The sequence below is a fragment of the Platalea leucorodia genome, assembly GCF_965183815.1.
Source record: "Platalea leucorodia genome assembly, chromosome: 5".
Taxonomy (NCBI): domain Eukaryota; kingdom Metazoa; phylum Chordata; class Aves; order Pelecaniformes; family Threskiornithidae; genus Platalea; species Platalea leucorodia.
This window is the reverse complement of record NC_138827.1, coordinates 19,214,749-19,238,619: the sequence shown is the minus strand read 5'-3', so window position 1 is coordinate 19,238,619 and position 23,871 is coordinate 19,214,749. Positions and strand designations below refer to the sequence as shown.

At 47.1% G+C, this 23,871-nt stretch overlaps 1 protein-coding gene across 1 annotated transcript; it reads right to left on the bottom strand.

Moving 5' to 3' along the window:
- Positions 1–1,312: 1,312 nt before the first annotated feature.
- On the bottom strand, positions 1,313–22,330 carry IL21R (interleukin 21 receptor; the record flags this gene model as incomplete). The annotated part of the gene is made up of 9 exons (XM_082312538.1): positions 22,256–22,330; positions 13,786–13,860; positions 10,519–10,624; positions 9,682–9,878; positions 8,146–8,297; positions 7,554–7,731; positions 6,272–6,365; positions 5,339–5,420; positions 1,313–2,227 (listed from the first exon to the last, which is right to left on the bottom strand). The coding sequence occupies exons 2-9, from the start codon at positions 13,838–13,840 to the stop codon at positions 1,313–1,315; spliced, it is 1,779 nt and encodes a 592-aa protein (XP_082168664.1). The 5' UTR covers positions 13,841–13,860; positions 22,256–22,330.
- Positions 22,331–23,871: the final 1,541 nt, after the last annotated feature.

Sequence of the window (23,871 nt, the reverse complement as noted above, 5' to 3'; positions counted from 1 at the left end):
CCAGGACTCACCTGTGAAAGAAACAGCTTCTCTTCATTACAGTGCTCCCTCTTGTTTAGGGAGCTGTGGGGTTGGCTAAAGTCTTGAGTAAGAGATGGGGGAGAGGGTAGAGAGTTTATTGGTATCACAGCAACAACAGATTATTACTGCACTGGAAACACACATCATTCACCACACAGGTTCCCTCAGTATAAGATGTTCGGGAGCCAAGCACCCATGGGTTAGTAGCACTGTGCCTACGTAACAAGTGTCTTCACATTCGTTATTAGTATTACAGTAACTTTTTAAGACAATTATCCTAAACAAAACAGAGATACAGAGATACAGAGATGTCAGAGGGAAACATATTCACAATTACAGTGCAAACAGCAGTTTCATAGTTGGCTTTATTAGCTAGCAGAAATTGCTCAAACTTTGTGCTACTGACCTGTTAACTGCAGCAGACCAGTTCCAAGACAGAAGACGGAGTTGCAGGCACATCCAGGTAGGACAACATTTCTGAAACTTCTGCATAGTTCTAAAAGCTGCTCAATGTTTCAGTTAATGTGCTTGGAAAATGCTGGGAGAGATGCTGATTCAGTAGAAAGCCCTGGTAGCAAGAGTTTGTCTGGAATTATATGTGTTTTGAAGACTTTTCATTTGTAGACTCCGCCTGGAAAGGCAAAGTCTTTCTGAAACCCGAGTTATGTTTGATCTCTTGGACACACAGTTCTGTGATGATTATGTAAGAATTGTTTTTGATCCTACCCCACGGACAGGGCTGGGACCCTCCATAATTAACAAACTATTTTATAGCTGGGTTTAAAGAGACAAAGATATTTGTAGGAAAAATAACACCACCTGTGTTGTTTGGAAAGGGTAGGGGAACTTTAACATAACAAATATGCTTGCTATGGGTTATGCTTCTAAGATTCCATGTACATCCAAACTCTCAAGTCATGTGAGAATACCAGGGAAAATAATTTAAAGTTTTGTACTCTTTATAAGGTTACTGTAAAAAAAATTTGCACATCTACATAAGCTAAAGGGTAATTTTCAAGGTACAGTTGCTTTTTATGACATTATAAGGGGGTTTGACCTAGGATTCAAAAAAAAAAACAAAAAACCAAAACACAATCATGTCAAGTTTGAGACATTAACAGGATAAGTGGCAATAGAAATAGGCATGTATTTCCATGGACCTAACAGTTTTCAGTTGTATGCAACAGAGCTTACACAGAGTAAACCCTGTTTCTCTTCTGAATTTTGCTAACACTTTGCTCCTGGCACAGTATGGAAGAGGCCCTACACTCTGCAAGGCAACAACAAGTCCTTAGTTTGTCTGTGTCCCATTGACAGGGCTGTCAGAGCGACAGGAGACCCACTGCTTGACGTAGCTCCGTGGAAAGTCCTCCCCCTCAGGCTCAAGAGGAATGGACCCACAGTTGGTCTGACTGTTTTGCTCAAATTCACAATCAACTGGACTCCCACAGTCCGAGTCCACAAAGCCACTGTCAATAGTGTCCAAATCTACGCAGATCATAGGGTAACTGTCACCAGGCCTTGCAATGTGAGGGAAGAAGTCATAGGAGCCTTCACTGTAGGAAACGCTTTCACCATCAGGAGAAGGCAGAGAAGCTGGATTTTCCAAATCCCACTGATTAGGCTGCAAGCAAAGGGCTTCTAGGATGCTCCCCATCCCTCCTCCCAAAGCTCTTCCTACTTGCTGGTGGGCTGGGACACTTGTACTCCTCAGGTGGTCTGTGGACACAGAGCCTGAAGCAAGTATTTTGTCCTGCGTGCTCAGGTCAGCCAGATGCAAGTCGCTGGATATCTTTCTGTCTTCATCATCGATGTTAACCTTTGGGTAACCAGTTTCTCCAGCACCACTACCTTCCTCACTGGTATGCTCATGTCCCCTGTACACACGGTTACAGTTGTACTGGCAGTTACAAGGTGTAAATTCATCAGCCACAGTCACAGTATCAATGGACAAATGACCGTATGACCGGTCCTGAGTCCCGCTGCTACCGTTCACACTAGACAGCAGGGACTGGCTATCCTGACCTGGGGCAGTCAGGCAAGACACACAGGGTTTGCAAGGCAGATCTTTTCTCAGCTCACACAGCTCCTCCCGTGAGGTGCTGTTGGAAGTACGCATGGTGTAAACTTCTAGGACTTCTGGAAGGACGATTCCCCATTCAAAGAAATCGAAGGTCATTTTCGTGTGGGATGCACCAACCCACTTCTGCATAAAACGACATACAGGGAGAGAGCGAGACAGAGGTTAGTGTCATCAGGTTTGAGGTTCCACAGAAATGACCGAAGTTCTTATGCTTTTAGAAGTGGAGTCAAACTCTAAAATCACTGACTCCTCCAAAATAGCAGGGTATGAGATGCTGTTATTACCAGACACAGGCAGCTGCAGGAGAACTGGCTCAAGTAATTTAAAATAATTAGCTCGAGATGTTTGCATGGCTTTGCAGTTTTCTTTATGCTACAAAGAATGCCACTGCCCATAGCAGCATTCCTTCGTGCATCAGCCAGAGGTCCCCTCTGAAGCCACCAAGTCTCCCCTGCCCTCTTGTCCTGGACACTACTTCTCTCAGGAAGGATGGTCAGCTTCTCCCCCCAACATGTGCATAGCCCTGCTCTGTCACGTCCCTCACCTCAGTTCCCTGGGGAGGGGGTCAGGGCAAGGCTTCTCCCAATCTTCTGCATGCAACCATGCCCTAGACCAGCCTTTTCTCTCACAGTGACAAGAAGGAAGCAGGGGTAGGCAAGGGATGGGGATCTCAAAGAACTGTAGCCACTGCCTGCTGCAGATAACACTGACTCAGATGATTAGAGAGTGCCACACATTGAATCTTGCCCTTCTGTATCACCATTAGTATTAGATTCTGCCCTTTGCCATGCATTATCTCTGGATCACGAGCCCCTTGCATTCAGTCACATCTGGGAGTAAAGGCACCTCTGGGTTTCTCTGATGTAAGAGCAAAGTAAAAGTTTCTGTTCTTTTTGAAGAAATCACTGAATCAGACACTCGGATCACAGCAAACTTTAGGCATGTGCCACTAATGAATGCCAGTGAGTCCTACTAGAAGATTCTGCAGTCCAAAGGCCAGGCACAGCACAGACTCAAGACTTGGTTCTGCCCCTGTCTCACACTTGCCTAACGGCTGAGCTGTGTCAAGGTTCTTCTAGGTGCACCACTTTCTGCTGTGTGTAAAATAGGTAACAATGCTGAGCTTCATAAACACTGTGAAGGCTTCTGACAGAGTGCTGCATGAGATCTGGGTGTTGCCACAGCTGTCAGACTGCCTTAATTGTGTCAGCCTCCTGTCCCAAACTGCACTCAGCATCACTAGACAGGAAAAAAGTATTTGGAAGAGAACAGCTTGACACAGCTTATTACCCTCTGACATAGAGCATGGAAAAAATGTTCATTATAGCAGGAAGCACCAAGTCTATTTTAATCTATTTTTAACCTAAGCTACTAAGAGCTTATTATTAAAGCTGTAATAGACAGCAAGGCACCTAAGGTGCAAAAGGCTATTTGAAGAAACAGCAGGAAATCTCTTTCTTAGAATTGAGCAGGCAGAATATTTCCTATTCCCTCTTGACAGTTCTTTACAAATTCACGCCCAGCATGAATCTAAGGACTCACGTACACATAAGAGTAAACAATGTTCCTCTGCTTTCCCTTCTCTTTTTATATCTTAACTTTTCCTCTAACATTTTCACTGCTTCCAACCCAATCCAGGACTGTTGTCTGCACAGCATTACTACTGTAATTTGCTGATCATTATTCACAGACATAACCTAACCACTTGCTTTGATGCAGGCAGGATGCAGTGGAATGAGCCCTATATCAGTTGGTTTCTTGCCAGCCGAAAATGACGAGTCTGTTCACATATTAGTGATGTCACCACATCCTCTTGACGGCCCCTGCCTGTGCGTCTTGTGCTGTGGCTGTGTGGGCAACTGCTGCTTTAATCAGCAAATTTATTAAGAAGGAACTCAGCTTTAACAACTGAGGATCATTCCCTTCCCAGCAGCACTGAACAGCCTAACTAGAAACTAGTAAGAACGTAGTTCCCACAGAATGGAGAACCCCATGGCTTCGCTCTGAGAGCAGCATGGCTCTTAGCATGCAGGGTGCTTTCACTTCCAGTATGAGTGCTAGCCTGTGACTCTCAGGAATTCCCACATTGAGTCCACCTGGTCCTAGTTCCTTTCCCTAAGAGCAACCAGGGCCACCTGCCTCACAAGAGGATGCAAGTACCCCTCTGGTGCAGATATGGGAAGCCATAACTGGGCTGAAAGAGGAAGGCAGGAAGGAAGTGAGACAGTCACTGCAGGCTTCAGCCTGAATGGCACCCATCCAAGACTACTTGCTTAACCTAATTGCAAACATCAGCCATGTAACAGTGGGAAAGTACATGAAGATCATTAGGGCCCAGCTGGTGTCCCTCTCCCAGAGGGCCTAAGAAAAAGCAGAAACAAAAAGTTGACACTGAGGTGTCTCTGATCAGTGCTGCTGTAACAACAGGAACTTGTTCAGAAAGAGGCAGTGATGTCTGCACTCACATGACACTACTTTTACAGTTTGATAATGGCATTGTGAGCTGCTTTTCAGCTTAATACAACCATTATTTATGGATGCTCAATGTTCTTTTACTTTTGTATCCTGAGAACTCCAGCAAACTCTGCAGTCTTTGCAAACCGTTTTGTTACATGAGCAAGTTTTGCTGGTGTTAAATGAGAAGAGAATTTGGGAGGGCTAGGCAAAGTTACTCAAAGACACTTCCTTCATAAGGAGGCAGCTGCACTGTACTATCACACAGCAGTTATTTGCCCCCAAAGCTCTAGCCATCTTTCCAGGATGATATGCGTAGCTATTGCCTGTATGAGTGACTCTTAGAGAACTACAGGCTTAACATCGAGCTCATGTCACTGCAGAGGCTGGAGTGGGAGATCTGGCTCTACAATGAAGTCTGCTCCATGGCCTTGATGGCAGCATGAGACTGGAGCTTTGGAAAAATCCCAGTTACTGTCCTGGTATCCCTTTGTTCACTCCCTTCAGGTTCCCAGGCTTCACAGATCACATATGATCTTGGCTGACCCACTGAGACAGCACCTACAGGGAATAAGCAGCACAGACGTGACATAGAGGCCTTCATGGCACAGAATAGACTCTGCAGAGCTCTGGTCCTTACATCTGGAGCCATCTGGCATTCCCTTGAATTAGATTCCCCCTCCCACTGCCCTAATGAGAATCCCTTGCCCAGGATAGCACGATGGGCCGTTTAGTTTAACTTCATCATGTGCTCTACTCGCTTGTGTAGCCCATTTATACCTTGAAATCTCCATTATGCACCAGGTAAAGAGGTTTGAAAAAGGGAGCAGGGTCTGGTATGCAAGCCATCTTCTTCCACAAGCTGGAAGAGAAAAGAAAAAGGCTTTGGGGTTAAGCACACATTACAGATGCAAAGCAAGGCATCTCCAGATCCAATTCAAGCAGCTGAAATCACCTGCCCAGCCTCACTGGCCTCACAAGTTAGCAAGTGGCTGAGGATCCAAGGATGTCTTGTACTGTCAGAGCCATCTAATGGCCTTTCTCGTGAGCCTCACAGGAGGTGGGGCCTCAGCCATCAGGACTTGGCGCGCACAATATTCATGCTAAGGAAAGAGGTTCCAATTTTTTCCTTCCTGGAAAAGCACCAAGTGCTGGAAATGCGTTTTCCCCTCAGGCTAGGCTGGCTCATGGTCTGCACCTGCAGGCCAGAACTCTGCCCTAGGTGCTTTTTCTGTGGCCATGGGCTGTGCCAGCCCTGCTGCTGCACCAGCCCAGCACCCTCCTCTGTGGCAGCGTGCACCCCATCCCTCTGCAAGGGCACGTGATCCTCCAAAAAGGAGAGAGGCCCCCAGCCAGTGTTGAGAGGCCTGTGTCAGCTTTGGAAGGGGAAGGCCAGCCCTGGCTACTGCTTGTTTCTGGCAACTGCAGTGCACAGACAGGACCAGGAGAACAGCCCAGGAGGCTGAGCGGCCCCTGCTCAGTCCCCATGTGCCGTTGTCTCATCCCAACCAGCTGAATGGCAGCAGAGCCCCAGAGAAAAGCAAGGCACTCTCGGCTGCACACCAGCTGGAGACCATGCTTTGCTCACCCTCGTAGGCCCATAGCTCTGTCCGTGCATGGATATATAAGATGCAAAGAAGGCTGCATGTGAACACCCCATCTTTAGCAAGACAGAATAGGAGCATTTACTCCAGCTTCCTGAAGCATTCTTACCTCCGCTGTTTGGCCAGAAAGGTTGTGATTGAGGCAGTGATTGCCACGACAACACCAAACAGCAGCAGCCATCCCATGCCTGCTGTCTGTGTCACTGCTGGAGAAAGAGACAGGGTCATTCAGGCTCACCTTGCATTTCTACCCTGGTCAATAAGCAGGAGATGGTGAGGTGACCCCCTCAATTTCTACCCCAGACTTTCTCTTAGGGACACTGAGGCTGTCACCTGGGGCCCAGCACTCCAGACAAGAGGTCTGAATGAGGATGCTCAGAGAGGACTGCATGAATGAAAGGAGCAGTGTATCAGGTGCCCTGTGGCCTGGCTGCACCACAGACCAACAGCCAACATGCTTGGGGCAGGACAGATCCCTGCTACAAAGACCCCTGGTGTTTCTGACTCCTCCTGCTTTAGTGACACCTCCGCAGATGATCCCTGAAGTGAAAAGAGAGTGCAGCAGGCCAAAGACATGTGAAGAAAAGGTGTTGATTAGAAGAGCGCTTGTTGGCTGCTCTCTGCCTGTGATGGAAAGGAGCACCTTTAAGACCCAGAACTCAGGTAACCCTTAACAAATGGAGCCTGACCCTGCTGCCACAGCACCACGTAATACTTCAGTTTGAGCTGCAGATCAGTGCGAGCAGGGAAGCTCAGCACATGCTGCTGACATTGACCACAGTCATCCTGCCCTGCTCTATTTGAACAAAGACTCCCTATTTTCATAGCCTCTGTTCCACCATGACAAGCACCAGTGTACTTCTGTGCATAAGGTACTGTGCACTCCCTGTGGAGTAGGAGTGGTGGCTACCAAACAAAATGCCTGTGCCCAGCATGACCAAACATCAGAGTCCAGACATGGAACTTAGCCCTGAGAGCAGGCTCCCCTCTCCCCTCAGCCGAAGGAAATACTAAGCACGGGTAGTGGAGGCACCTCTACTAGATGTCCCCCATTTCCAAAAGCTGCAAGCAGGACTCTGGACGTTTGACACTGGAAAGGAAACTCGAGGCTGCACTCCTGCTGTGGCACCCAAACCTACAGCCAGCCCCACCAAACCCTCTTCCCATGGGCCATGCCGAAAGGTGGGCTTTGCAGCACAGTGAGAAGGTCAATACAGACAGCACATATCAGCCCAGGCCTGGGGTTCATGTACTCAGTAAGCAAGCCAAACATGCCTGTCTTTACTAGGCTATTTAGAATTTGTTCTAATTAATTAGATTTGATTAAAGTTCTGGAAGCATTGTCTGACATTGGAGCAACGGGAAGGGCAAGGAGAGCTAGTAGTATGTACCGGCAGGGCTGGTTTTCAATGTCAGCAGAGGACTCCATTCACTCCAAAATCCATGGTAGCCAGTGTCTTCTCGAGGTCTGGCTCTCACTTGGAACTCGTACTCGGTGTTCGCCTGGAGTTCCCATGGCAGGATCACCAGGGTCCGTTTATCTTCATGGACAGCTTTAGTCTTCTGAGTCTGTGAATGATTAAACACCAAAACACTCAGGGCTGGAGTGACTGCTCCCGCCTTACCCTCACTGCTTCACAGTGAGGAGCCCTGCAAATTAATCTCCTCTACTTTCATGTTGTTTCTGCAAGGCCACGCTCTGGCTAGTCAGTAGCTGCATGGGGCCTGGGGGGATCCTTCCGTGCAGGACAGCATGAGAAGCAAGTGAACTATCAGCCTTCCCCACAGGATCTAGTACTTCTCAAACAGCTTCTGCTTCTCGATTCTTTTTTCAGTTTTGCCTGTTGTTAGTCCAGGCAAGCAGAGAGACACCTTTTCTAAACCATGAAAACCCTTCTTCCATGCCAGTGCTCCCATCCTGGTTGTGCTGCCCTCCTCTTTGCTAGTACATCCTACTTGATGGTAAACTGACATCTCACTTACCTCCCAGGTGTCAGTCCTTCTCTTATAACGCAGCTGATATTCCAGCTCCTCATTCAAAAAGTAGAAAGGAGAGTTGTGGTAGATGGTTTCCCAAGAAATATTGTAACCCTCTGAGAACACAGCAGTCAGATTGAACGGAGGCTGTGGTTTGACTGGAAGACAGGATGGTGTTACCCTTCATAACGTTACTGCAGACAAGAGGTGGTCTAGCATGGTATCAGCAATGCAGAGCAAATAGGGAGCAAAACTGCCCTGGCAGGGGTGGGCCCTCCTACACAGGACAACATCCACAACGTTCCTGCCTCTCAGGCTGAGCAGTCCTGAGCCATGCACAGAACCTCACACCTCAGCAGCATAGTGAAGTCAGGCCCACATTTCTCCGAATATGTCTTCTGCCTGTCTTTTAACCTCCTCATCACCCAAGGAGCAAGAGAAGATAGCACAAGGGGCTAGTACCTCCTGGGAGATGTAAAGAGTAGAGCACCTTGTTCTTCTCATGACATAGGAGGACTCCGTGTAGTCATGGTCCCTTGCACAGTTAGGGAAATACCCCTCAATGTAACAGAGACACGAGGAAAAGCTGAGGCTGGTGGACACTGCATGAACCCAGTGCAAATCCCTGTGTCCTAAGTGCCTAAAAGGCAAGCTTTGGTATCCCCTGCAGGGTGTTTTCATATATCAAAAAGCAGTAATGCACAAACTCCAGCACTAGTCTGCAGGGTGCATTGCTGAGCTATGATGCCTCTGAATGGGGACATCTAGGACATGTGCAAAGCACTGCTACCCAATCTATAGTCCGTCAGTGGGAGCAAGGGGCTTTCCTGAACTGTTACGGCATTTGTCAAAAAGATGACACTTCCCATGTAAAGTTTAATTTCAGAAGAATCCAAGTAGAAAAATCCTTTTTCGTATGCCTGCATGGTACCTGTCTGCCTGACTAAACCACCCTTTTCCTTCACAGTTTGCTGCGCAATTCAGAACACACCAGCATTCCACCAAGTCAACTATATGATTGCACCCAATCTTCCTGTCATGCAGGAGAGATGGTTAGGAATTGCCCCAGAAAGGGGAAGTGCCACCTCCGTTGCGTCTGGGACACCTTGTGCCACCCACAATAACATCAGGTTGGTTCAGGTGTCCACTGCAAGAGCCTCTTGGGACTCCTGTGAGGACATTTGTGGCAGTTGCAATTAAAGTAATTCCTCCTGCCCTTTAGATTCTAGCCGAGAACCAACACTTGCATAGTCTAGGTATGAGATTGGTCTAAGGTGGAAATTTATCACCTACTGCTTCATTGGGGAAAGGAATTTCCCCATGAAAAGGCTGGGGCCAAGCCAGATCTAAGCTCAGCCTCAAGCATAAATGTTTCTGTAGTTTACAATAGCAACAATAAGAGCACGGTGCTCTGTGTAGACAAATGCACACCAAACATAGCCCCCCACCACTGGCTGCCCCACTCACTCCTTGCTCACACTATCTTAGCAGACAGACATAAGGTCAGACAGTATTTATCAAATCCACCATTTTTGTACTTACTGTTCTCTGCCATATAAAAGCCTTTGGAAATCATGTGCTGCCTATCGGCCATCTCTGTAACATCCACCTGGACTTTGGTATCTGCCAGGAATTCGGTCATGTCCACAGTACACATGTACTGTGTATGACTGGTGTTCCTGGAGAATTGCAGGAGACTGCAGGCAGCCACAGTATTTTCCGGACCTTGATCAGTAACCCTAAAACCACCAAAACAAACAAACAAGTCCACATCTACCATATGCTGTAGTTGGACTAATCTGCTGCTGAACCACCAGGCATAGAAATTACTAAGAAAAAAAAGAGGCAACATATTCAAATAAAAATTTATCTTTGAACTTTGAGGTTTTTTTCCTTCTATTTACTCAGCTTAGCGTCTTTGAGAGAAGCAGGAAAGTAATGCTGAAGCGTTTGTGGAAAGGAAAGGTGCTCACTAGGCCTGCACAGCCCAGGACTGCACCCACTTCCTTGCTGGGGCAGAACAGCAGCCATACAGGGCTTGGACAAGTGGTGTGAGCCCTGCCAGCACACACGAGCGAAGGTCCATTGTTAACAGCAGCAAAGGGCAAGGTATTCCCCGGGCAGGAGAGAAAACAATGCCAAGGGAGCCAGAGTCAGCGTAGCAGTCAGTGGCAAGCAGCACAGTCAGTGGACACAGGAACCAGGGATCCTGTGTTAGGGGAGGACCCAGCTGATAACTGGAGTGTGAAGTACAAGTGAAAACCAGCACGGCAGCAAGAACAAGAATTCTGCCTAACAGAGGACAGAAGGACACCGCTGTGCTATGGCCATGTTTAAAGTTCCTGCTGACAGCACTTCGCTCATCCTACTGAGACGTACCATGTTGCAGTGAGGTTATACGAACCAGCACCCAAGTCATTTCTTAGGATACAGGACAGAGTCTGTACATAGTCCACAAAACAAGTGAGGTTTTCACAACACGTAGCTGTAGGTTTGGAAAGAGAAAACACAATGTCAACTTCCATGATGAAGCAAGCAGAACTTTATATCAACATACACAGTCCTCAGGGCTCCCACTAAATCTGAAGGGAACAGACCACTCTGTGCCAGCCCCCTCAAAAGTCTCTGGTCTTGGAGTGTAAGACGTGTTCCATCTCTACAGGGAGGGAAGTCATTGACAGCAAGATAAGCATCAAACAAAAAAAATCTATTAAAAATGTTGTGGCAGCAAATGGCATGCCAAAATATCAGGAAATGCCCAAATTGTGACTGAATTTTCAAACTTATCTCTGTCCCCTCTTATACAGTCACTACAGCAGAGTCACATACTATTTCTGCAAGAGTCCTAGCTTAGATAGCACATAAAAGAGGCATGATTACCCAATCAGAAACAGTAGCATATTCAAACTTTGTAATGATACCACTTCCTAAATTGAGTACTGTTCTTTGCTAGTCTAGTTTTTGTTTTATGACATCTACGTGGCGCTTTGCACATTTAAAAAAAGTGGTATTTTAGTAATTCTTTCTTTACCATTCTCTCTGCTTACTATTTTCTACAGCTTGATATCAGCAGCATCAATACTTTTCATGTTTGCAGTTACTATAATTTCCATAAGTCACTCTGATACTAAAGTGATAGGCACAATTTATTAATCACTTAAACTGAAACAGACTTCTAAAGAGAACTTGAGAAGCAATTGTAGAATTTGTGCTGGTCATTAAGAAAATTAGCTAATTTGAAAGTGGTCACAAAGCAGCATCTATGCTCTTCTAATTGTTCCGCAGGAGCTCTGCTCATGTATCAGTATCTGATACATGCTGTACAAAAGCACTGTTGTTCTATACATAACACACTAAGTTATTTCCCTGGATTTCAAGGCAGGGAAGGTGGCAGTACAATTAGAAATACCTGCATTGGCGAGTCCTCTCCTGACAGAATCTTGGCTGACAAGAGCCACCGCTACTACACTAGGAATAACTGAGTGAGGAAAGGCCCGTAGGAGATGCGGCATGCCATGCTGGTGCAAAACATGCCTACTACAGTGACTATTCATCTCTTATGTGTACAGTATGACCCCTTTTTGATGGGAATAAAAGTGTCATCATCTAGGGGAAGATCTCAAGATTGATACATCCATGCTTAAATCAAGCATGGGTCCTCCCCTACCATCAGGGCTGCCCCCAGCCTGATGGGAACATGTTACTTCACAGCCATCAGGCACCCAAATCCTGTGATGCTAACCATGTTGCCAGTTCACCTCCCTTTGTTGTTCTGCTGCTTGCCTGGTTAGAGAAGCTGCACTCCCTGCTTCCTACCTTCCCTTTGCTGAACATGCTTTGTGTTCAGAAGAGCTGTTTGCGTAAGATGAAAGCAGGCCTACATGATATGCTCAACAGCCACAATGCCTGATTTTACAGTTAAAGAGAACGCTGTATGCGGAGAATAATCAACATGGAATGCAGGCAATGTGTGCATTGATGGATCAGAAACATCTGTTCCGCCGTCCAGATCAAACAACAGTCCTCACAAACAAGTTGTCTCTGCATTTACAGCCACAACGCACAGCAGGCATGTCCAGTGGAGGGTGCAGCCTAATTCTAGGCCAGAGTAAGTTCAACAGAAAAGAAAGTCTAACTTTTCCCACTGACTTCACTCATCACAAACGTTGCTTCCTAGTCCTGTTGCAGCAGAGCACACACTGCTCTCCCTGCATGAGCTCTGGGCAGCACTCAGATTTGTGTACAAGACCCCCTCCCTGAAGAGTCAGGATGGCAACAGAAGAAATTTGGGGATGCTTGAGACAGACTGGCCCCAAGGGTGTACATATGCTCTATTAAACTGTAAGCGATTCAAATTATGTGGTTGTCACTTTGTTTCATTTTGACTTTTCCATTTCACCCTGACTTCAGAATTTTGTTCTAAAATTTTCATTAAGTTTTAACTTTTCATTTTGAGCCCTCAATGGGTTCTTCTCAGGGCCCTGGTACAAGCACTGTTTGTGCCAGAGTCCTGAACAACAAACTTTTTCTCCCTTAGCCTAACTTTACTCTCCTACAAAAACAGGGTTATAAAACCCTTGCTTTCCTTTAGAGAGAGCAGCAAGTATTAATAAGCATTGCTAATTAGCATTCTTCTATGCTGTTATGTTAATCAGTCAAATGGACTACTATTCCTAGGTAGCTGGTAAGCTGCAGGTATATCTTTGGGCAAGAATCTATTAACAAAATTAAGAAGAGGACAGCTTTTTACTGAGAAAAGAATAATTAAGTGTCCTAAACCCAGTTAGATCTAGGATGAATTGTCCATCCTTGGTGGCTTCAGAAACAAAAATCAAATACTTTTAACAGTAAGATCTAGTTTGGTCCAAAGTGCAAGTAGTACAGGGTAATTCCCTGGCTTGTGTTACACAAAGTTCAGACCAGGCATCACAATTGTCCTATATGGCAAGAAGATCTAACTCTGAATTAATCTTTTCTGCTAATTTAGGTTTGGAGCAGGCCCAATGGTCTGCCTAGAAGCAGCATGTAAAATGCTAAACTTGCACCTGTTCCCTGCAGACACTGTTGTCGCTGCCTTTTTCTGTCCAGCTGACCTGTTCAGAAAGTCAGATCTGAGTCAGCTGAAGCTTGCACGGTGGGTAAGAACCAGCAAGAAATGGGGAGTGACTGTCTGCAGAGTGCAGGCCTGAGCAAAGGGGCTCAGACCAGGAGAGGTTCACTCCACTGTCCCTGGCTGGCCTGCCAACAGCAGCCATAACCCCTGGGGATATCCTGGTCTTAGCCGCCAGCACCTTTCCTATGGCAAAGATTTTTTTTTTTTGGGGGGGGGGGAGGGGGAGAATCCTACTCTAATGTCAACAGGAGACATTTCAATGCAAGGCAGTACCTCTGTACTCTCCCCACTGGTGCTGCTCCCTGGAGTGTTACATAGTCTGGCTGAGTTCTGCCCTTGTGCCTGTCCACCACTGCCCACAGAGCCTCTTCCGTAACTCATTATCCCATGGAACCCTCTCCCCTGGTACCCTATCTTGTGCTCGCTGTCCCATAGCAACCTTGTGCCATGCACATCTCAGCAGAGCCTGTGTCAACGGCCACCAAGACAAATCATGTGGGTGTACAGCCCAGAAGAGGTATCTGTGAACTTACTGTACTGGAATAAAAGGAAGAAGGAAATACTCTGGAGCCACAGTTTGTTCCTCATGTTGGTTCTGACTGGATGTCCTGGGAAAAAAAACAAACAAAATAATAAACTTAAAACCCCCCCAAACAACCAATTAAAAGTTCAGCTCAGCCATCTACTCATATGTTGAAGGTTAAGGCGGAATTAATCTTGCTTTCATTTAAATGTCTAAAAGTAAAGTGCCTAATTTAGGCAAGTAATCTCAGCTCTCCTGTATGTATCTACTCCATGGGCTAAGGGAGGGACGACCAACAGCCCTGCCAACTGGCCATAAACCAGGTCTGTGAAATCTCTGCTCCTTGCCAGCGGCATGTGCACAGAGAAAGCAGCAAAGTGACTGCAGCCTCAGTTTATCCATGCAACAGGAAGGCACTTGGGCTAAGTGCTAACCCATTTTTTCTTCATTGGTTTCCTGCAACTAGAAATGGCTTGCAACTAGAAATGGCTTGCAACTAGAAATGGCTTGCAACTAGAAATGGCTTGCAACTAGGAGAAGTAACATTGCTGTGGTTTAAACATCAGTACACTGAATTAGTCAAATAGAGCCTGAATGTCACTGTGGGTCTGTATGAGCAAGGCCTGTGAGAACTCATTGATTTGGCCTACCCATGGTAAAATAAGCATGGAATAGCTAGTTAAGGGACTCCAGGAAGGCAGACCAGACAAAAAAAAAAAAAAAACCAGCCTCCCATGTGCCACAGAAGAGAATGATGTACAGCACTCACTTCAGGGGAGGGCTGTCCTGATGCAGTTTGGTGAAGAGAACCTACAGGAAAGTCTTCAGAGAAGAGGACAGCAGGATGTTTACAGCAATATGAGGAAACAGCATCACATACAAATGACTGCTCAGCCCACAGCCCCTGCTCCAAGACCAGGCCCTCAAGCCACATAACAGATTAAGTCTGTGTTTTCACAGTATTTAACAGTTACAGAAACACACAGATGTGCACAGAAAGACTTAAAATGAGCTCCCTGCAGAGTATTGGCTGTTGATACCCAGTACAGATTTCAGCACTGTTTTCTCATGCTATTCTGAAATGGGCTAGGCTGCCTGGGGACAAGACTTTGGACAAGCAACCTGTATTATTTTTGGGACATACTTCCGTTAGCACCAAGTTGCAAGGATGTGCAGACAGCAGGGAGGGCCCACATGCCATGCCACAGAGCAGCAACGTTGTCAGTGACTGGACACACAGGAGTGTCTCTGCAGAGCCCCAGAGCTCCGCAAAACCCCCTGCACTAGATCGCACAGAGGCACCTGTGAAAGTGATATGGATGAAGACTGGACAACAAGCTGCAACCCCCAAGACATACCCAGAGGTCCTGGCAGGGCCTGGTGCAGGTGATAGAATCAAAATTGTTTGAGTTGGAAGGGACCTTTAAAGGTCACCCAGTCCAACCCCCCTGCCATGGGCAGGGACATCTTCAACTAGATCAGGTTGCTCAGAGTCCCATCCAGCCTCCAGGGATGGGGCATCTACCACCTCTCTGGGAAACCTGTTCCAGTGTTTCACCACCCTCATCATGAAAAATGTCTTCCTTACATTAGTCTAGATCTACCCTCTTCTAGTTTAAACCCATTACCCCTTGTCCTATCACAATAGGCCCTGCTAAAAAGTCTGTCCCCATCTTTCTTATAAGCCCCCTTTAAGTATTGAAAGGCCACAATAAGGTCTCCCCACAGCCTTCTCTTCTCCAGGCTGAATATCCCCAACTCTCTCAACCTTTCCTCATAGCAGAGGTGGTCCGTTCCTCTGATCATTTTTGTGGCCTCCTCTGGACCTGCTCCAACAGGCCCATGTCTTTCCTGTGCCAAGGGCCCCAGAGCTGGACACAGTACTCCAGGTACTCCAGCAGAAGGGCAGAACCACCTCCCTCGACCTGCTGGCCACACTACTTTTTATGCAGCCCAAGATACAAATGGCTTTCTGGGCTGTGAGCGCATGTTGTCAGATCACATCCAGCTTTTCATCCACTAGTACTCCAAGTCCTTCTCAGCAGGGCTGCTCTCAATCCCTTCATCCCCCAGCCTGTATTGATACTGGGGGTTGCCCTGCCCCAGGTGCAGGACCCAGGTCCCAGGGTGCCTGTGCCTCCCCCCACCACCAGCAAACACCCAGACAGTCACTCAGCATACAGAATGCCAGTGAGACCTCTCTCACTTGGGGAACATTTGTGGTGTTTAAAAATTCCCCAGGTTTACTCAAATAATGAAAGCAAAATAAATTTAGCAGCCACCAAAAAGCCCCTGCAGCCCCACGTGAGCTCAGGCTTGCTCTCAAGGCCCCACAGTGTCCAGATGAGATCAGCAAGGCTCACTCAAGAGCTGCCACAAACACCTCATGGCTGCATCACCTCAGCCCTGTGGTGCGAGCAGCCATGCTGCTGCTGCCGCCCCTCCTTTCCTGCCAAATAAATCCTGCAGATGAAGCACATGCTCCAGCTCAGCAAGGAGGCCCAGGCACCCTGCTAGTCTCCCTCGCCTGCTGCAAGTGGCAGGACAGAAACTCCCTTTCCCCACGCTCCAGCCCTTCTTTCTGCATCATACATTTCCTTGAGGAAACACCTTTTCTTAAGGGTCTTTTCCAACCTTGACAATTCTATGATTCTATGATTCACCCCTCTGGTCCCAGTTCTCCAAGTTTTCTCTGCATAATAACTATTGTCATTACCACTACTTCTGGTGGTGCAGTCCCTGATTACTAAGACATAGCCCACTGTCTAACCCCACCTTGTGCTCCCACTCATCCTTCCACTGCTCTTCTACAAATTCTCATTCCTTTGAGGAAGGCACCCTGTTATCCTGCCACCTGAAACCTGCTCGCCCAACTTCATGCTAAGACTGGCTGCACCACGAACACAGACGCCCTCAAGATAGGCAGCATGCTCATGCAGCATCTGCTCGTGACTTCCTAGCATCAAGGGCCCTGTTCCTTGCAGCATATTTAATAGAAAAGCTGTGCTGAATGAATTGGCCACTGGAGCCTAGAGGTCACTAACTCTAGAAACATGATAAATGCGATTGTCTACTGCCTTTTTAAATTGTCCTTCTCCCTGCAAAATACCTAGAACCTATTGTTGCTGGGTTCAGAATATTCAGGGCCCCCCCAGCTTAGGATGCCAACAACCTGCCCAAATGGGCCTGTTCCCACCCCGAGAGCGCGCACAGTCCCCAGGGCTGCTGCTGTTCCTCCTCAGGCCTTCGTGCCCTCTGACTGACTGTAACCCAGCACACGCCCTGGACTGCAGGACGGACGAGTGCCACCTGGTACCGCGCCCTGCTGCAGAAGCCCATTTCCATGTTACTTTGCTTTGTGACTGTCACGCTCCACGGTCTCGGCCACCCTGTAAGGCCAAGAAAGGCAACTCACTGCCTCTTCTTCAGCAGAGGAAGGAAGGGTTGGGCGCTCGGAGAGCCCTGCAGACCCACTGCTTGTTTCAGAATCCAATTGGCAGTGCCCCCAGTGTTTCATGTTTATGATATTTCTGTAGCTCCCTCGTTTTACCCCCATTCCTGCCTAAATAGACAGAGCAATGCAAGGGAAGTCTTTGCTGCTTTTAGCTACTGGACTGTGGTTTCTTTAAAGCACCTTCCCTGTTTTTCATCCTCTGCTCAGAGGATAGTACCATCAATCCAATGGGACAGGAAGGACTGACCAGGAAAAAGTCAAAGCAACAAGCCCGAGTAGCTCATCAGGAAGATGTCTTATGGAGATATCAAAGGCTGCCATTACACACTGGAGAGAGAGTAACATACAAGGTTGTAATCTAGAAGGAAGCTCCTGAATAAGAGCACAATAGCAAAAATAAGACAGAAAAGCAGTAAGATCTGCTACCACAGGTGAAGCAAGGAGACAATATTTCCTCACTTGGGACTCCACCGTCCCATCTCTTACCCTTGCCAGTGCCCACAGATTAGTCCCACACTTACCTCCTTCACTTCTTACACAGTTCTCCCACCTCGGTGTGGTGGGGAAGGACTGCTACCTCTGAGAGCACCATAGAGTCAGTGCTCTGTGTGTCTGACCTCCTGGCTGTGCTCCAGGTTGTGATGACAGAACATGGATGTGGGTGCAAAAGAGCTGGGAAAGATGCAGCTCTGCAGCAGTGTCTCTGTGGTCTTTGGTGGCTGTAAGACCTCATGGCTTCACAGGATGGCTTCACAGGATGTATAGGAGCCCCTGTTCTGAAGCCTCCTCGAGTCAGGCCCCCTGCAAGTCTCAGGCTGATTAAGACCCCACCTTTCCTACATCCCTCCATTTGTTACACCCTTCCCATTTGCTTCCATCTGTCGGCATCATGCTCATGTGATCGTTCACTTAGAGGGAAGAATGGCAGTGGGCAATGAGCAGAGGCAGGAACTTATTCCTTGTCTGGCATTAGAAAAGTCCTTTCTACCACCTCATTTCAATTTCTCTGCCTGTGAAATGGGGACTCTGAGGCAGCTTCATGCATCCTTGAAACCCAGTTACTTAATTCTTATAAAATGTCAAGCATTGTACAACTGCTAAGCACCAGTGCTGCAAACTCTGTAGTATCCTAGGGAACAGCGTGAGAGGACAGTCATAAAGTTGATTAGCCATTCATATAGATGTGCACGTGTAAACGGTGCTACAAGGTTTTAATATACCAGAGAATAGGAAATAGGACCAATACAGACACAGATATTTACAAAGATTATTTTTGTTAAGGATCTGGAAATACGGTGCTATAAGCTGCCAAAGATGGATGCAGTTTACACTCACAATTTGAAGTGTCTCTAGGAAAGGTATGCACTTACAAAACTTCCACAAAAAAAAAAAAAAAAGCCTGATTAAGAAAGCGGTTTAAGTAAAATAAAAAAATCTGGTATTTCCAAGCATAAGAAAATAAGCATCATAGCTACACCCAAGCAAAAAAAGAGTGGAAGTCTCTCAATCCATCAGTTATATGCAAAAATAAGCTTTCTTCTTGAAAAAAAGAAATCATTATCAATGCACACTGCCATCTAATCACAAAGCTAAAGCAACAGGGAGATGGGAGGCTTTTCCAGCTGTCCAATAGAGGCCAACAGCAATGACAGCAAGGGCACAAGGGCCACGTCAGCTATAGGAAATATTTGCAGTGAAGTCACAAATATCAAGAAGTAACAAACTGGCAGCAGGGAAAATTGGTGGAAACATGGACATTACCTTGTCCCATCCTTTCAGCTGTCCATTTCAGCCCTCCAACACTTCCATGGCTGGCCCTGGCTAAATCATTACTGCGGCTGTACAAGAGCTGGAAAGCAGGTGGATCTCATCAGCACTGAGTAAGAGTAAAGCCTACTTGTACACGACCAAGAGCTGTAGTGTATTGGAATACACAGTGATAACTGGTGGTTGACGTCATCACTGTATCAGTATTACTGTGCCGATAGAAGGATGTGGTGAGCAGAGGAGGCAATGAATTCGGGTCCAAACACCCACACAACATTTATTACTGTATTGCTCTGCTCTCTTACTCTTATGTGAGAAAAAGGTGGGAGAGCAGATAAAAACTCATAAGCTTCAGATCTAAAAGGTCATAGTGGGGCTGGTGGAGTTAGAGCCTTGCGGTAGGGAGGCATCAGTGTCAAAGCATTAAATGGTTAAGCCTAACTATATATAGTACAGCGTGTACCGCATCAGACAGCCAAGTACTACTGCACTTTGCTTCCACCTGCTCCAAAATGGCCCCTGGGACCAGGGGAACAGCACCAACCCTCAGACCACAGGCAGGGAGATGGTCTGGCTCCAGCACAGGTGGACGGGCTCACCCCTACCCTCATCTCATGCCTGCAGCTTGTGTCTGGGCTGGGGCTCTGCAGGTGGAGGTGAGTTGACCTACCCTCCCTCACTGTCAGCCTTGCAATCTGTAACTACTATATATAGTTAGGCTATAAGGATAATAATACAGAACTCCAGCCTTAGTAGTTATATAGAAAGTAACTAGCGCAACAAGTTATACAGAAAGTATTAGCGCAACAAGTGATTTTTCATTTTTAATGAGTTAAGTTTGACAAAAACAGGCATTTAGGTGCAATATGTTTAAATTTATAAAGCGGTTGGTCTTGAAGTACCACCAGTATTCTTTTTTTAAAAATTAGCTCTGTAACATCAAATGCATATTATTGCACGTTTTAAAAGTAGTGTGGCTTGTGCCTGCCAGACTATCACTCTCTGGACTGATCACACATGCTGCCCTTTCCCTCCTTCCTCTGCACAAATAACGGTGCTAGCACACCTCAGAGAGTCCTGTGTAACCATGGAGCAAAAGCTGCACCACTGTCCTGTCTCTCTGTTATCCTCACAAGAGAAAGATATTACTAACTGCCTGGGAAATGTCTAGCTTAGCTGCTCAGCCTAATTGAACCCATGCTATCCCATGCTGCACCCAACAGTGACAATACCCACAACCCATAGGCAGCATCAGTGGAGACAAGTCTCTTCTAGAAGCTTGGGCCTGACGCCACACCTGTAAGTGATCCACAAAGCATGCAGAAGGAAGAGCTGGTCTCTCTTCCAGAGATTCTGTGCCAAACATGATGGGGAATAGCTGTTAGGCTAAGTAACAGGATCTTCTCCACGCACGTTGTTACAGCACACAACCAGCACACAGGCCAGCCCAGTTACCAGCAACCACCTGGCAAGCATGGTCAGGAGCCACCTGCCCCAGGCTGAATGGTCCAAAACATCATTTTTTCCCAGGGTGAGTCAGGGGCACGGAGATGTTTACTGTATAGAGACAAGGAAAGAGAGGTAGGACTGAAGGCAGGTAATGAGCCCTAGGAGAGGGCAGCAGTGGCAGTTGGAACTTCTTTTTCTAAGATAGTTAATTTTAATTAAGAAAATTTATCCTTTGCTGACCGCCAGAATTCAGATTTGTACAGTTGCCCTTCTGTGATGCTCACTGCTGGTGAAACATAAAGCCAAGAGAAGCATTAAGGGCCTGCCAGAAGGATGGAATAGCTCATCGTGTATGGATGTGTTGAAACTTAGTGATTGATCCTCTTCCGTCATCTAGCACTATGCCTATACATGTGTGCATGTGTGTATGTGCAAATACATGCATGCGCACATGTGAAACTGTGCAAGTGCTGCAACCTGAAGAGCAACAAGTAGCCTTTCTCCTGCAGAGCAAACGTTTAACATATGCCTAACTCTTCAGTCCTGGGAAGCCCAGCTCAGTGTGATCCACCAGATCTCACTCAGTGACTGAGAAGGACTATACCCACCATATCCAGCCTGGGAAGAGCCATGACACAGAGCACACATACAGGATCTCTAGGAGCCCTGGTACCTGTTGCCACCTGGAGCACAGTACACAGATACACCTCCTACACAAAGCAAGTCAGTGGGCTCAGTGTACCGTCACCACCTCCAAGAGCACACAGCTCTAGAGCTACTCTGTGCTGCGTGGGCACTGACTACTCTCCATCTGAGGTTCCATGGCACTTCAGGGCAGCTGAATCCAGCTCCCAAGGTAAAGCAGTTGGAGACCTGAAGCACTTCAATTGCCATGGGTTTACATTGATTTAAGAGGCAACTACTTTCATCCAGCTGCAATCTCAGCCCAGCCTGCAATGGCAATATTCACCAAGAAGCAAGTGTGAAGGGCACACCAGGGAAAGCTTGATAGATTCTGCTAAAGTTATTGATGACCCAAAAGCATTTTACCATGACTGGAAGAAGGGCAACATCTGCATGTATTTATCAGCAAGAATAAATGCACACAGAGGAAATAACAATCAGAGCTGACAGTTCCTTTCTCTAGGAGAGAGAATTAGTGACATTTGCAGTTACCAAGTTCATGATATGGGGAAAAAGCCCCACACAAACAGTACTACCTCTGTATTTTCTTCCTGTCACAATGGAATTAAAACAATATCCTCAGCATCATCAAAGATACAGACCTGGTATAACTCTAGGGTCAAAGGCACTTTTACTGGCTGGTGACATTTAGGAGGAAGATAATCATACATTACGATAAATAATGAGTAAAAAAATGTCAGAAGAACAGCTGAGACATGAGTAACAGTGTTCTACTGGAGGGGAAAGCAATAGAAGAAACCACCTCAAAGCTCAGGAAATCGGGTAAAATATGAATGAGCCAGGCAGAAAGCGGAGGTGTTAGTCAGCAAAGCAGCAGGTTGAAAAACAACAAAGCCCACCAGCTGGCTGCCTGCGAGCTGACACAGGATGCTGCACAGAGGAGGAAGGAGCGCATCGCTTTCGGTCTGGGGAATGCTGAGTGCCGCCTACAGAGACCCCAGCACCCTGCCCTCCTCTTGCCATTTTGCCAGTTGTCTCTTTATAGCCACCAACATTGGGCTCAGCCTCTTATTTTCCCCAATATACTCCAAGTCTGAACCGATTCTGCATGAAATCTGTAGTAGGAGGACATCACTTCAGCTCCTGCCAGAGGAAAAGGGCTTACCTTCACAGAGCTGTGACTATGCACGTCTTGCTCACATGGAGGGGATCGCACAGAGGCTCATATCTTCTCTTAGGAAATCACCAGACACACGCTGGTTAACAGAAACAGGAATGACTGTGCCTGTGAACTCACCCTGACCATCTGGAACAGAAACCTACAGCTCTGCTCAGGCTCAAACCCACCACCCTCATCTGCACCATGTAAAACGTGCCCAGAGCATCTCTACAGACGCCTCACTATGCAGTATACATTCAGCCCACAGGAAAGCATGCTCTCCCCAAGACAGCCTCCACACCACCCTCCTCTGAGAGCCTAGACCCCTTTGGATAGCCCACAGGCAGTACTCTCCCTTCATACCTTTGTCAGAGCCCTGCCCCACAGCTTGGTTCCTGCAGCTTCACAAACTAAGCATCAGCCTTTTCTTGTCTGTTCAGCTGATGTGTCCCATCCTCCCCTATCACAGCCATTCTCAAACTGGCCCCAATTCACACCTTCTGCGTTTGTGCTTCCAAAGAGCACCAACTCTGCAACTCCATCATATGTTCCCACAGCGCTCACCTGAGTCAGCAGTGCTGGCAGAACCCACGGCTCCTTTCACGCAGGTTGGCAGAAACTGACCCATTCGGAACCAACATCCATCAGCTTGGCTCCAGATCTCTGCTCACAGAGATGCACCAAGACCAGAACTCTGCTACTGGCATACAGCTACTTAGAACAAGAGCCTCACCTGAGCCTCTTAGATCTTTGTTTTACCACAGCTGTCAAAAATCAGCATGCCCCACCCATGCTGCCTGGCCACAAGCTTTTACAGCAGGCCTTCCACACCTGGGGCTGGGTACAGCAATTGAGCGTGCCTTGGACAGCTTCTGGCATCTCTAATAGGGTGAAAAACACACTAGCTATTTTCAGCCTCTGGCTGTGGAAGCACTTTCAAAGCAAAAGCTCCTGGCTCACATTGCATGCTGCCTCCACGTGGCAAGCAGTGAGCTGCAGGAGATGATCGCATGGCAGACCACAGACTCCAGCAGCATTGCTGGCTCCATCCCAAACCCACAGAACATGCAGTCCCAACACAGTTAGTGGCTTCTCATGTCACTGGCAGGGATGTACCATCTCTTTAGAAGAAGAGGTGGTATGGGAGTGCAGGAGAGACAAACAGGCAGAGTTATGAGAAGCACCTTGCAATATGCGGGGGCACATTAACAACATTGGAGATAAACAGGATTTTCACGGAAACAGATTGCTCCAAAGTAACCAATGTTTCCAAAATACATTTCTGCATAGAGAAGCCAAAAGGCTTCGTGAGACTTTCTTGGGGCAGTCCAAGTTTTGTGAAGCTGTGGCTTTGCTATGATGCTGGTAGGAGTTCATTGTAAGGTGGCAGAAGGCAGGAGCTTGTTTTGTTTGAGGCTAAAAAGGCCAAAACATGGGGTTATGGGCTCCACTAGAGCACAGGGACTAATGCGATGAAATTGTGTCACATCAGTGTATCTGCATCCAAATCAGCACTGGTAAACATTTATAGTGCTCAGCAAGAAGAGGAGGAGTCTGAAGGTTGTTCCTACAAAATGTAGGGGCCGGGGGATTCCACGCTCCACAGTGGCTTTGGTTGTGGT